This window comes from Camelina sativa, chromosome 9 (assembly GCF_030686135.1).
Source record: "Camelina sativa cultivar CO46 ecotype springtype chromosome 9, ASM3068613v1".
NCBI lineage: Eukaryota > Viridiplantae > Streptophyta > Magnoliopsida > Brassicales > Brassicaceae > Camelina > Camelina sativa.
The window spans coordinates 39,009,094-39,024,585 of NC_141888.1; the positions used below are offsets into that span (position 1 = coordinate 39,009,094).

The 15,492-nt window shown below is 36.4% G+C and overlaps 2 protein-coding genes and 1 long non-coding RNA gene across 3 annotated transcripts; 2 read left to right on the forward strand and 1 right to left on the reverse strand.

Moving 5' to 3' along the window:
- Positions 1-415: 415 nt before the first annotated feature.
- On the reverse strand, positions 416-896 carry LOC147939275 (uncharacterized). Its single transcript, XR_015565976.1, has 2 exons — positions 784-896; positions 416-589 (listed from the first exon to the last, which is right to left on the reverse strand). It is a non-coding gene; the product is annotated as an uncharacterized LOC147939275 (long non-coding RNA).
- A 514-nt stretch (positions 897-1,410) lies between these two features.
- On the forward strand, positions 1,411-3,769 carry LOC104713830 (cinnamoyl-CoA reductase-like SNL6). The gene is made up of 6 exons (XM_010431041.3): positions 1,411-1,866; positions 2,051-2,208; positions 2,314-2,505; positions 2,983-3,136; positions 3,221-3,413; positions 3,497-3,769. Exons 1-6 carry the CDS (start codon positions 1,743-1,745, stop codon positions 3,588-3,590), a joined length of 915 nt encoding a protein of 304 aa, XP_010429343.1. The 5' UTR covers positions 1,411-1,742; the 3' UTR covers positions 3,591-3,769.
- Positions 3,770-13,739: 9,970 nt separating this feature from the next.
- Positions 13,740-14,841, forward strand: LOC104713831 (putative small nuclear ribonucleoprotein G). The gene is made up of 4 exons (XM_010431043.2): positions 13,740-13,911; positions 14,016-14,038; positions 14,343-14,464; positions 14,551-14,841. Exons 1-4 carry the CDS (start codon positions 13,877-13,879, stop codon positions 14,611-14,613), a joined length of 243 nt encoding a protein of 80 aa, XP_010429345.1. The 5' UTR covers positions 13,740-13,876; the 3' UTR covers positions 14,614-14,841.
- Positions 14,842-15,492: the final 651 nt, after the last annotated feature.

A 15,492-nucleotide genomic window follows, 5' to 3' on the forward strand; every position in this document is an offset into this window, starting at 1 on the left:
ATAATTACAAACACATTCTATATTTAGTAAAAATATTATATATATATATATATATAAAATGCATTGATTGTTATATAATTAGTTAGCTATTAAACCTAAATTAAAAAATCTATTATATGTTAATAACGTAAGTGAACTGCTTATTTTACAATCTTAATAAAAAATTGTTTCCTACAATGACAATCATTCGAATAAACCCAATAACATAAGTAAAATTTTCTATATTTTATAGAGTTATGATTCTGAAAAACCAAAGTTACGATCAAATATAATGAAAAAAAACTAATGAAAAATCTAATTAACTAAAGTGAACATTCTGGAGCCTCGAGAAGTGCAAATTTACGCTGTATCATATAATTTCATACCATGTTCACATGGGTATTGGATGAGTACTTATATGGAACTAAAAATATTGTTTTACGAAAAGGATATTTATTACCATATTATTGATGTTACGGTTACAAAAAAAAAAAAAAAAAAACATCTTATGGTTTTACAAAATTTGTAGTCTTGTTTTCAGCAAGGGTACGAGCATTGGCACACACTAAAGCCAGCAACGTCGTGACAAAATCCACCTCCACCACTGTATCTATGGTGTAATAGAAATGTCAATAAGAGATTTTTTTTTTTTTTTCACTTTTCCATACAGTCTATATTAGCAATAGAAGATTTTAATTTTTGTGTACTTCTAATTTTAAAAGAATATATCAAAGAAATTAAAAATATATCAATTGAATAAAAGAAACATGACACTTGAACAGGAATACATAAAATTTATAATACCTGAGGCAAATATGATCAGTATAACAAGGGATACAAGTGAAGGTGTCATCATCTTCATGCTTTCACGTTTTATACTTTTCTTCTAAACTTATCTTTAAGATAATTGTTGTTATGTTATTGTGGCATTTGGTTAATCTATTTAAAAGCAAGCCGAGGACTCACAACAACCAGTCTTTAATGTGTTATCAACTTATCAAGATCTTTTTCTTTTTTTTTTTTTTTTTTTTTTTTTGGGGACAAAGATCTTTTTCCATATACACTGATTTTTGGCTAAAATTGTTATTTTCTAAGTTCGATTCATTATATTTTGGATTTAAGTTTTTCTTCATAGAGTTGAGTCTCTTTCTCATAAACTATTTTCGTTTTTTTTTGTGATAACTTTTCTTCTGATGGTTGTGGGCGTTAAACATTATTTTTGTTTTTTTTTACAACATTTTTGTCTTTATTAGATAATTTTAATTTTATTGTCATTCAAATCTTTTTAATTATTTTATAACATACATTACTCTTATGATTGAATTTTTCTCTCTCTAAAAGAGCTTAATTATCTAAAAATTGTTAGAATATGTTTTTAAAATATAAAAATTTGACGTTACCATAAACAAGATATTAAAAAAAAACACTAATATTAAAAAACATACTACTCCATTAAAAAATGAGTGGCGGACTATTGAACCATTTATTCTCTCTTTCCATCGTTCAATAGATTTACCAAACACAGAAAGCCATACAAAGATGAGTAGTTGGGAGCGTGTGCAACATCATACTTATATAGTTCACCCACCTTTCTCCTATTTATTACAGTACTACTTAGCTTACTTACCCTTCTCCTCCTCAGGCGTCTCTCTCTCTATATAACAACGATTAATAAATATCATCTTCTCTTTGCTCATCTCTCTCTCACTTTTGTCCAGATATTTTCAAGAAACAATACAAAACCTCAAAAGAAGAAGAAACTGATGAATCAAGAAAAGCCCACTTCTTGTTGCTGTGTTCTTGATGCTTCCACTTATGTTGGTTTCTGGATTCTCAATAGATTGCTCACTAAAGGTTACTCTGTTCACGCCGCTATCCGTAAAAATGGTAAACAATCTTTCGAATTCTCTCTTAAGGGTACAATAAAGTTTTCACCTTTTTATCCTTTTCTTAATTGGTTTTGACCAATTTTGGGGAATTGGGTTCAAATTCTTGAATGGGTTTACTATCAAATTTTGATATTGAAACAATGTAAAGTTTGGATTTTTCTCATGAGGGGTTTTGGTAATAGGGGAGAGTATGCTTGAGGAGAAGATCAGAGACATGGAAGCTAAAGAAGAGAGACTAGAGGTTTATGATGTTGATGTGTTAGATTACCAAACCATCCTCGTTGCTCTCAACAATTGTAATGCTGTGTTTTGTTGCTTGGACAACCCTGAAGGGTATGATGTGAGTGTTTCTAGCAGTATTATCTTCTATCACTCAGTCACCACTTCTCTCTTGTTATCTCTCTTTTATGTTTGTTTTATGAAATGTTTTTATGTGAATGATTAGGAGGAGAAGGAAGTGGATGTGGAAGTGAGAGGAGCGATAAATGTGGTGGAAGCATGTGCAAGAACAGAGAGTATAGAGAAGATTGTGTTTTCATCTTCGTTGACTGCTGCAATTTGGAGAGATAACATTGGAACTCAAAAAGATGTTGATGAGAAGTGTTGGAGTGATCTTGACTTCTGTCTCAAAAAGAAGGTATTTTATTTTTTTAACTATTTTTGATTTCAACTCTTTTATTATTATTTCATCTTAATAATTATCAATTTATTGAAAAGCTCAACACATTCACAAAACATATTGGACCCACTGTTTATTATTGACCTGGGATGAACAATTATTTCATGTACTTTTTCATCAATCAATCTGAAAATGTCTATTTAATTAATAATGATGTTTTGAAACTACAATTTCTTGGAACTTTTTCAAATTTTGGCTTTGTTGCAAAGTAAAAAATTGGGTCTCCATGAAATGTATTGGCATGCTTCATGTGTGTATCTAGAATAATTTTGGTCAAGATTCAATGTAGGACGGCCTTAATAAAATATTTAAAGAGGTCAACCTAGATCATAGTTTAAAATTCTACTTAATTAGTTTTGTAATTAAGATTTTAGGATGAGTTTATGTTTTCTTAATAATAAAAGTTGTGTGTGTGTGTGGCGGCTATATGTGCAGCTATGGCATGCTCTTGCGAAGACACAATCTGAGAAGGCAGCTTGGGCGTTAGCCATGGACCGTATGGTCAACATGGTCTCGGTTAACCCGGGTCTCATCGTTGGACCCTCGGTGACTCAACACAACCCCAGACCCACCATGTCTTACCTCAAAGGTACATTATAAACATATTCATTCATGTCAGTTAGATGGGTAATAATCAATAATCTAATTGTGGTGGCAATATTTGCGATTTTAGGAGCTTCACAAATGTATGAGAATGGTGTGTTAGCATACGCAGACGTAGAATTTGTAGCGGACGTTCACATTCGAGCATTCGAGGATACTTCGGCTTGTGGTAGATACTTTTGCTTCAACCAAATTGTGAATACGGAAGATGAAGCTCTCAAGCTTGTGCAAACTCTGTCTCCTTTGATACCTATGCCACTAGGGTACATATTTTCATTATCATGAGTATTAACATAATTTTTTTTTTCGTAAAGTATTTAATTAATACTTAAAATATTTGATTTAGGTATGAGAAAGAGATGCAAGGAAGTGAAGTTTATGAAGAGAGATTGAGAAACAAGAAGCTAAACAAATTGGTGGAAGCTGGCTTTGCATGTTAATTGGAGAAAAATGGATACAAAGTAAAGGGCAAGAAAATGTTTTAGTAATAAGAATATTTTGTTTACTTATTATTTATTATTGAAATCTCAATTCAGTATTTTATATACTTATTTGTGTAACATGATATGAAAATTTTGGAGTAAAATGTTATACTCATAGAAAAGTGAAAATTTTATAATGATGTACTGTATGTCCTTAAATCTTTGCCAAAAAAAAAAAAAAAGTTGTATGTCCTTAATTGTGGAGTGTACGATGAGACCAGCTAGCAACAAATAACAAAAAAAAGTTGAAAAACAAAAAGAAGTGTATAATCATCGAATGCTGCAAAACCACATGCAAGCTAAGAAGTAAAAATGATATAAATGTTAACATGTGCTTACTTTAATTGATGAGTTGTCAACTTTAAAGTATAGCTGACTTTTTAATGAATGATTTGATCATTATTTTTTCAATTAGATACGTACTGTATATTTTCTACAATACGAAACGTGTAATAAATGATGAGCATACAATATGATACACTCGTACGATCCACACATTTTTTCTAGTGGGTTTATCCACACTTTCTCATTAATGCAAGCTGTGATGTTAGACATGACGAATCACGCATGTAAAGACAAATAGTGCGTTTCTTCTTCTTATTTTTTTATTTCTCTTTTTAATTTTGTAAATGGATAGATCTCAATGACTATTTCAATTCAAACTGTAGATAAAGAGATTGTGACGGATGTATTTCGCCGTCATAGTGTGTATTTGAAGATTGTAATCTTGTGCCCAGAGCCGTGCGGACATAAACGGTGGCCAGAGGCGGTAAAAAAAACTTTGTAACGCATAGAAGAATATAATGTCAAGAACAATAAATACCAGTCATATAAAAAAAGCTAAAAAAGTAAACAAGTAATTAAAAAAAATAACTGAAATTTTCTTCCCTAAAATATCCATTAACCAAATGTTCAAAATCAAAATTTTAAAACAATTTCCTTTTGCTAAACATTTATTTTAACAATGACGATAACCAGTGCATCTGTGGACTAAGTGTTCAAGTGTAAAATTAATAACATCAATCAAAATAAAGTGAGAGAACGAACATAAAAATTCTTCTGTTTAGTGTGCACGCATAGAAAAAAAAAATATTTACCCTAATTTTATAATGTTAGCTCAGTTTTTTTAAGCTTTTGACTTATTGTTTAAATCAAACGTGGCAATTATATGGGTTTAACAATTAAAAACTAAAGGTTTAAAATAAATATACTATTTGAAACTATGTGGCCACAGTAACTAAACATATGCCAAAGTAAAAATAAAGGTCTGCAATTTTTTCCAAAATTTTTAGGACGTAGGCCAAAGTTTCTTTTGTTTCCACTGAGGCACGGCTCTGCTTGTGCCCTGTAGAGTATTGGTGCAGGATTTAGCACCCACGACATACCGATCTAAACCAAAGGTAAATCGAATAAACTCTGCACATCAACTAAATCGAGGGACCCCCTTTTGGGCCAGCTAAACGGACCTATAAGCAGAAGCCCGACGAAGTCACTCGACCGACCCCCGAAACCGCCTCCAAAATCCGATCTGATCTTCAGAAGAGGAAATTTACCATATCTTCAATCCGAGATTTAAGGAAAGTAGATATATTTTGTAATCTAAGACAAAGTATAAATAGAGGAATACCTCTTCCTTGTAAGATATCTAGCAATTAATACAAAAACCCTACTTCTTTATTGTTCTTGAGAGAAACCCTACTCTCTTCTTCAAGAAATCATAACCCTTCTTTATTTTCTAGCTTTAATCCAGTTTTCTAAAGAGAGATCTTAAGTGAATTTGTTCCCCACTCAAACAAATTCATTGTGTGAATTCTAGATTCAACAATTGGCGCTGTCTGTGGGGACCCTTACACAAAGTTTTACGTTTTCTCTCTACCGCAAAAACTAAAACAAACCAGAAGATCAACAAAAGTTTTACCATCCGAACCGCCTCCTTGCAAGGCGATTTCCCGGCAGCTCCCGACGAACTGGAAGACGAATAACCCGTCTACGGATTGCCTCGGAAACCAGCTTTCCGTAGAACCAAATTTCGTTTCAATCCGAGCTCCCTTCCAAGAGATATTGCAGTTTCTCTGCAATATACTCTATCCTTCAAATATAGATTCGTCTGTTTTCGACCAGCCAGCCTCGGGATCGATTTCCCGGATGAGTACAACGAATCAGGTCGTGAATAATCTATCTATGGATTGCCCTGAAAATAAGCTTTCCATATAACTCAATTTCGTTTCAATCGGAGTTTTCTTCAGAGAGATATCGCCTTCTTACTGCGGCATACAGATATCTATCTGTTGAAATTAATATAGATCTGACGGGTCCCGACCAGTCGACCTCGGGGCCGATTTATCAGCCGACTCCGCCGAACTAGGTTATAAATAACCTACCTATGGATCGACCAGAGAATAAGCTTTCCATAGAATCCGGTTTCACGTCGATCGGATCCGTCCACCGAGAGATATCACTGTTTCTCTGCAAACATATACAATCTGTTAAAACGCAGATCTGTCTTTATCGCACCAGTCAGTTTCGGGATCGATTTTCCGACAAAGTACTATGACCCAGATTACGCATAACCTATCCACGGATAGCCCTTAACGTCAGCTTTCCGGAAAAACCGACCCTGGTTGAGTCCGAGCTCTGAACTAAGAGTTGTTGCCTGTTCTGTGCAGCGTGTCTAAAACCCTAAAACGCAGACCAACCTGCTTTGGAAACAATTTTCGAGCAAACCAAAGCGAACAGGCTCGTCAACAGATTACCTAGCTGACAGTTCAGAGCAGTCTGCCAATCTACCCAACTTGTGGCCGAACTCACCAGGCCGAACTCACCAGGTCGTCTAGCTCGTCACCGAACTCACCAGATCGTCTAGCTCGTCACCGAACTAGCCAGTTCGCCTAGCTTGTTACCGACCTCGTCAGGTTGTCCAGCTTGTCACCTACCTCTCTAGGTCGCCAAAATTGTCAACTACCTCTCTAGGTCGCCCAACTGCCTAGCTTTTCTCCTAGATCGCTTAGCTTCCAATGATGCTCTAGCGCCAAGATAACAGCTCGCCGTCCCGACTTGGAGAGCGGGTTGCCATCGATCTAAAAGGAACCTAGAGCCGGTATGCATATCAAATTTAAGCCCTAAGGCTTATCTTTCTAATGAGACCGACCTCGTCTCAAACTGCAGTGTCTACCGGAAGATATCACTCTATTTCCGGAACAGGCACATCTTGTTCGAAACTATAGCTGTCAGTTCGTCATCCCGACTTGGAGAGCAGTTTGCCACCGATCTAGATGGAACCTAGAGCCAGTATACATATCATACTGAAGCTCAGAGGTTTATCTTCCCAGAAAAGCCGATCTCAACTCAATCCGAAGTGTCTACCGAAAGTTATCACCCTACTTCCGAACTGACATATCCTGGTCGAAAGTCTAGCTATCAGCTCACCGTCATGACTTAAAGAGTAGTTCGCCACCGATATAGAAGGAACCGAAACGGCGATCTACATATCAATTTGAAGCCCCAAGGCTTATTTGTCTAACCAGATCGTCCACGTCTCAATCAGTGCTCTCTATCTAAACTTATGACTAATTTTCCGGAGCAGATGCAGCTTGTCCGCAATTGCCAGGTCGTCTCACATCGTGACAATATTCCCAGCGATCTAGATAGACCTTTAGGCGATCTGCATATCAGTGTGAAGTCCCGAGTCTCATCTCTCTTACGAGACCGACCTCGCCTAAAGCCGATCTGTTTCAAAAAATTTATCACCAATCTGCCTCAACTGGTCTAATCTGTCAGACCTCTATATCGCAGAACCGACTTGTAAAAGTAAGCCGACTTTTAACGACGTTTCCCATCGATCTGGAAAGTACCAAGCGTCGTATGACATATAAATCTGATGCCCCGACGCTTATGATTCTAACGAGACCAACCTCGCCTCAATCCGAGCTGTTTTAAGAAACTTATCACAGATTTTCCTCGACTGGTGCAATCTGTCAAAACCCTAAATCGTTAATCCGATCTGTCAAGAAAATCAAACTTTGAAGACAACTTTCTGGCGTTCTAGGAAGAACCAGACGGCGATCTACATGTCAATTTGAAGCGCCAAGGCTTATCTTCCTAACGAGATCGACCACATCTTCATTGGTGCTCAACATCTCAACTTATGATCAGTTATCTTGATCAGATGCAGCCTTTCCGCAATTGTCAGATCGCCTTACATCATGACGATATTCCCAGCAATCCATATGGAAGATGTAATCAATCTGCATATCAGCTTGAAGCCCCGAGTCTCATCTCTCTTAGGAGATCGACTTCGCCTGAAGCCAAGCTGCTTCAAGAAATTTATCACCAATTTCCTTCAACAGGTGTGATATGTCAAAACTCTAAATGACAGATCTGACTTGTCCAAAGAGCCGACTTTGGAAGCAATTTCCTGCCACTCTAGAAGGCGCCAGACGCCGATCAACATATCAATTTGAAGCCCCGAAGCTTATCTATCTAACAAGACCAATTCCATGTCAATCGGCAATTTCTACCAAAAGCTATCAACGTGTTTCTGAAACAGACGCATTCTGTCCGACACATTCATCGAGATAAGTTTTCTATACATTCATCTATGTTAATTTACTCAAATCAGGTCACGCTAGATATTCTCATGCCATATAGAATCATCAAAACAGATGAACTTGAAAGTCATTATCACTTATCATATGCATTTGATTTGCTATCCCTTTATCGCATGCCTAGCATTCTTGATTATTTATTTCAACATAGATTTGAGCTCTATTATTGCATGAATCGCTAGTGTAAGAGATCTCTTCAACATGATGTCATATCTAATCAGTGTGAAGCAAGCATCCTCCTTACTTAAAAAAAAATAAAATAAAAAAAAATCAACAGCCGAGACTTGTCTCGCAACCGAGCCATGCCTCGTAAAAAAAAAACAAAACAAGCCGAGCCATGCCTCGCAAAAAAAAAAAAAAAAAAAAACACCGAGCCATGCCTCGTATAAACTCAGTTCGGGGTTCCGAACTCATTAGTGCAAAAAGCCGGAACATTCCTTCAAACGAACATGTTCAGTTCGTCTTCGGACAGCTTCTTAGTTCGTCCTTCGGACAACTTCTCAATTCGTCCTTCAGAAACTTCTCAGTTCGTCTTCGAACTACTCCTCAGTGTCAGGTCGTTCTCAGACATCTCAGACGCCTTATCCTCTGACGCCTCGGTTTCAGGTCATCTTCATACGCCTCAGTGTTAGGTCATCTTCTGACGCCTCAGTTTCAGTCCGTCTTCAGATGGCTTCAGCTTTAGTTCATCATCACAGCTTCAGCTCGTCTTCAGATAACTTAGATTCAGTTCGTCTTCAGATAGCTTCAGTTTCAGTTCGTCTTCAGACAGTTTCAGTTTCAGTTCGTCTTCAGACAGTTTCAGTTTCAGTTCGTCATCAGACTCAGCTCGTACTCAGATAATTCAGTTTCAGTTTGTCTTCAAATTAGTTCAGTTTCAGCTCGTCTGCATACAGCTTTGATTTCAGTTCATAGCTTCAGTTCTGTTTGAATCTTTGTGAGTCTTACAGAATCTTTCGACATCCTGGCCAGATGCTCGACTCGCGTCAAACCGCAAAAGGGGAATAAGCCGAGCCCAGTATCTCGCTCCCCTCAAACTTTTAAAAGGGGAATAAGCCGAGCCCAGTATCTCGCTCCCCTCAAATTTTTAATCGAGGAATAAGCCGAACCCAGAGTTTTAAATTTCGCACCTCAAACTCTCTGACGAGAGATAAGCCGAACCCAGAGACTTCTTTTTTGAATTGTTTCGCAAGTTCCAGTTTGGATGGGTATGTAAGCCGAACCCAGAGTTTTAAATTTCACCGTCCGACTTCCAAACTAGAACAAAGGAGGTAAGCCGAAGTCCCGTACTTCGCCCTCCGCCAAAGCGCATGTACGCTTGGGTTAAATTACCCAATAAGGATTACTCGATGTAAGCCGGGAGACGTCTCGCCTCGTGTAAAATTCCGAATAGAGTTAAAATTTTATTTCTTGCAAAAGCAATTTGTCCAACCATGACAATTTCTCAGTGTGTCTTTGGAAAACTATTCAGATTCTTCCTTCAGACGACTTCTCAGTTCGTCTTCGGAAAACTTCTCAGTTCTCCCTTCAGACAACTTCTCAGTTCGTCTTCGGAAAACTTCTCAGTTCTTCCTTCAGACAACTTTTCAGTTCGTCTTCAGAAAACTTCTCAGTTCTTCCTTCAGATAACTTTTCAGTTCGTCTTCGGAAAACTTCTCAGTTCTTCCTTCAGACAACTTCTCAGTTTGTCTTCGGAAAACTTCTCAGTTCTTCCTTCAGACAACTTTTCAGTTCGCCTTCGGACAACTTTTCAGTTTGTCATCAGACAACTTTTCAGTTCGTCTTCAGACAACTTTTCAGTTCGTCTTCAGACAACTTCAGTTTCAGGTCGTCCTCTGACGTCTCAGTGTCAGTCTGGATTGCGAGCTAGCTGTGCGTGATGTGAGCTCGGGATCGGACACGCGTCCAGGAATGCTCGAGCCAGACCCGGACACCTCTCGGACACTCATATCACCCGCGGGACAACTCGGACCAAGAGCTCATCCTGGAATTCAAGACACAAGATCAACCACTTCGTCCAAGCATTCGTCCAAGAAGACCGAGAGATCAACTGAGCCAAGGCAACAATCGGCAAGACCGTTCGTACGGCCTTCGTCCTTACCCAAGGACGAGGGCGCCAAAGACGTTAGGATTATGACTCGTACTCTTTTTCCTTACTTCGAGTTTTTCCCATGAGGTTTACCGGAGAAGGTTTTAACGAGGCGACGAGTCCTGACGCACAACATCAGTTCGCGTGCTCGGAATTCAGTTTTCCTAAAGTTTAGATCGAATATTTTTTCCTGTAGTTCGGAAACTCGAATGGATAATCGAATCTACCGAACTGGGGGGGGACTAATTGTTGGTGCAGGATTTAGCACCCACGACATACCGATCTAAACCAAAGGTAAATCGAATAAACTCTGCACATCAACTAAATCGAGGGACCCCCCTTTTGGGCCAGCTAAACGGACCTATAAGCAGAAGCCCGACGAAGTCACTCGACCGACCCCCGAGACCGCCTCCAAAATCCGATCTGATCTTCAGAAGAGGAAATTTACCATATCTTCAATCCGAGATTTAAGGAAAGTAGATATATTTTGTAATCTAAGACAAAGTATAAATAGAGGAATACCTCTTCCTTGTAAGATATCTAGCAATTAATACAAAAACCCTACTTCTTTATTGTTCTTGAGAGAAACCCTACCCTCTTCTTCAAGAAATCATAACCCCTCTTTATTTTCTAGCTTTAATCCAGTTTTCTAAAGAGAGATCTTAAGTGAATTTGTTCCCCACTCAAACAAATTCATTGTGTGAATTCTAGATTCAACATAGAGGAAGAATACAATTAGGCAGTCAAAATATTAATTGCGAATGTTAATTACCATTAAGTGAGATCATTTCATATTTAGTTACATGGATCATCCAGCCAATATATGGATAAGAGTGATGTTTATAGCTTCAGGTCATCATTGTTGAACTTCTTACAGGAAAAAAGCTTGTAACAACTCTTTGGAAGTCTCGATAAATAAGAGACTTGGCGGAGCATTTCAGAATTGCAATGAGAGAGAACAAATTCTTTAATATTATGGACGCTTAAATCACATATGGTTGCAAACAGGAACAAGAAACAGGAGTGGCAAGTATAGCGAGGAGATGTCTGAATTCAAAGGGAAAGAAATGGCCAAATATGAGACAAGTATTAACCGAATTATAGCAGATAGGTTCATCTCTAGAGGATTCACTCGTGCAGCTTGAAAATGACAATGATGTTGATGAAGAGGTAGAAGGAATTAATACAGTTGATATGTGGACTATTGCTACTACTAGCTCCAGCATATATAGTATTGTAAACTTAGATGTTCACACAGAGTTGCAGACAGGTCACATTCAACAGGCTGTATTTCATATATTCACAAGAGTGATTACACATATATATACAGGAAGCTAGGAAGAGACTCTAGGTTTAGCTAACTAAGGAATGTAATATACAAGGAAACAATATATTGCTGCAGTACTAAAATCATGAGATTGTCATATCCTTAACAATATTTAGTTATGAACCCAATACAGAGAAACTAGACAGAGATGCCAAGATAATCGTTGAAATATGAAGAGAGTAACATATACAACAACAAAAAAGTTACGAGTACCTTTTGGTCATTCAAAGCTCAATGTCAGGTTTATAATTCTTCGATGATAACACATGCATGAATCATATTATTACAGAGCACAAGTAATCAGGTCCGTAATTCTTTTTGGTATATATGCAAGAAGCATATGAAACAACAAGAAAATAAAAGAGAAACAAGACACATAGTCCGGAGGGAAGGAGATACAGGGGAAGAACACAAACTTAACCAAACACGTACCATCTTCCATCCCTCGGCAAAACCAAATCGTATTATCTAGGATTTTGACCTGCCAAGCAAGCGCACCAATCGATTTTTCCAAAATTGCATCGTTTGCTGGGCGGTGGAACTATCCATATACATAGTTTTTTTGCTACGAACCAATCGGTTTAATACGGTTCTCTTTTATTATTATTCGTCTACATTTAAGCGAAAGAACAAATACTAATTACTATTTACCTTTTATTTTTCTTAATATAGACTAAATATTTCGAAACGATAAATCCCAAAAGTAAATATGGTTGAGAAAGTTCCAATTCTTGAAATTGTTTAGTTATTTATAAAAATGTGAATTAAAGAGAAAGAAAGATATATAATTTAAGTTGGATTTGACCAAAGAATCAACTTCGTATTGATCTTGAAGTGACATAATTTGAAGGGTTTTTAGGGTGAGAATACATCTATCCCACAACAATTTTAACCTCCAGCGTTGAGTTCTTCAAAAGAGATCTTCTACTTGTCCTGCTGTGGCAAATGTTGATGGTCTTTGAAATCACAAACAATGCTACTTCAACAGCACAAATCACATGTTTGTGGCTCCAAAGACATTCATAACCTCTTTTCATCATGCTTTTCTTTTCTCCGGAGAAGTAGTGTTTAGCGTGTTCAAATGCTTTTATATCTTTAAAATCATTTGCTTCTTAATTGTAGCAAAAGCAGTTATTTTAGATTATATATTAAAAAGGATAAACAGTAAATACATTTATACAATTATCTTTGAGAAAATGAGATTACATGGATAACAACAATAATAAGGATTAACTCTATTGATAAACACACTCAATTATAGAGTATTTCATTAATTCAACCTCTTCATATAAAGAATTTAAAGCTTATGTGGTTGATGAAGCTGCAATAAGGCTAATGAAAGAGAGTGAGTTTTGTAATCATCTCTTTTCCAATGTCTCAAGTACACAAACTTATTTTTTTCACTAGTGATCAGAATTACAGTTAGTAAGATCTAGAATCCTAATAACCCATTTAGTTTGTAGCAAGTTCAAATATAATAGTTCTTAACTTTGTTAAATTTACAATTAAGTTAATCAAAATATATTATATGTTAGTAATTTGAGTTAAATTTAATTGATGTGTCACTATCAAGATTTAAATCCGTTATAATGCTTGTTGTAAACCAATATTATATGTATATATATATATATATACACATATATATATGTAAATAACTAAATATCATCTAACCAAGACAGAACCAATAAGAACATTATCAAAGTGCCTTCATCATTCATTAAACTCCATCAGAATTTAGATCTCTCTTTTTAAATGTTGTGGTGAAGTTTTAGTGCAATTTTACATTTTCTCGCTTTTCATGTTGTGGTAGAATAAAAAATATAAGATAAATTGGTTAGACACTATATCTTTATTCTTTATAAATATATATAAAAATTCGGAATAGCACAATACTTGGGTTCTTCACTTCTTTGTGATGGAAACTCATAAGTCATAATCATATATTTTTTTTTGGTAAGTAGTCATAATCATATTACTATATTAGCAACCACTCACAAGAAACAAAAAACAAAGAAACAAAAAACAAAAAAATACACAACAATCCTATGACTTGGGCTTTACAAATTAATGGGCTTCAGAAGATTATTGGGCTTAGAGGAGTAGTAAAAAGCAAGACTCAAACACTTTACTTCCAAAAATCAAACTGTAGGGTTTCAGTGCGAATTCTTTCTTTCTTCAAGCCGAGAACGAAAAACCCTAACCTCTCAATTCAGATTCTGCAACCATGAGTCGTTCAGGCCAGCCTCCGGATCTGAAGAAGTAAGCCCGTGTTTTTGTTTTTCTCTTTCTGTTTCTATATCTTACTGTTTCTGATTGGTTTTGGTTCTAATCTATTGTTTGGATTTTGTTTTCGCTCGATGCAGGTACATGGACAAAAAGCTCCAAAGTAAGTTCAATCTCCTCATCCTCGTTTTTCTATTTAGGAAATTTCAGTTCTTTAGCTCAAGATAGAGAGACGAACGATATAAATCTGATAATTTTTGAGATTTTGTGTTCTGTGAATCAAAACTGGGTTTGATTTTTACTGATTTTGGTTATAGTTTCAAGAATCTACCATGTTATTGAAAGTAGATTTTTTTGTTATTTTGATTTTTTTCATTCAGCAAGAGTAGTTCTATTTAGAGTTTGTTTATCACCTTGGCTTGTTATTTGTGGGTGTTGAGATTGATGAATTGTATTTGAAATTGCAGTTAAGCTTAATGCTAACAGAATGGTGACTGGAACACTTCGTGGGTTTGACCAGTTCATGAATCTTGTTGTGGATAACACTGTTGAGGTGAACGGTGATAACAAAACCGACATTGGGATGGTGGTAAGTCTCTCTCTATGTTGTGTCCCTTTGTTATTAATCATTTGTTGTTCTTGACTGATTGAATTTTGATTTTGGTATGGTCGCAGGTGATTAGAGGAAACAGCATTGTCACTGTTGAAGCTCTTGAACCAGTGGGCAGATCTTCTTAGCTCGGTATATGAATTGGTAATCATCTTTTTGTGTTCTAAGCACTAGGTTTGAGAAAATTTGGTGGTAGATTTCGCAGTTACTATGAACTGATTCTGTAAGAAGTCTACATGAATACTCTTTCTTGTACTAAAAAGATTGCAATGAACCCCCACCGATGTGATGGCTTGTGCTTTTACTCTGGATACCAATGCTTAAACCTCTAATATCATCTTATTAGCTTGGTAGTATATGCATCTTTTAGTCATCTTTTGTTGGTCGTAGATAGATTTGCAGTTTATTATGGATACAATGCAGGAAGAAGTCTACATGAATACTCTTTCTTGTTGTACTCAAAGATTGTGGTAAACCTCACCGATGTCCTTGTGCTTTTACTATGGATCCACTTCTTTGATCTCAAATCTTCATCTTCTTCTGTAAAGGACACCTTTTGATAAACCAAATTTACACTTAGCTGAAACAATGCTTAGTTGCAATTATAAAGAAGACAAACATTCAGAGAACATCAACAGCTTCGACATGTGTCAATCACTAGCCACAGAAATGAGACTCCCATCAGTTTATCCCGAGACTATTGATACTGTTTCCCGACTTACATCGTCTGTTTCAAATCAATACATAGGTAAAAATGCGTTAGGTTGACATTAATTTTCAGCCATTGAATCAATGACTACTTCATACACTTCACCTATGAACTAAAAGTCTATTCATTAGCTACTGCCACAGCTTCAATAACTCAAATCCTCAAAACAAAATAACTTTGAAATGCGATCACGTCAAGCACATACCCAAATTTCACAATCTTTCCCATAGCCAAATAAACCAGAACACAGTCTATGAAACCAACAAAGGAAACTGTTTGTGCAATCCCCTTTACTCCT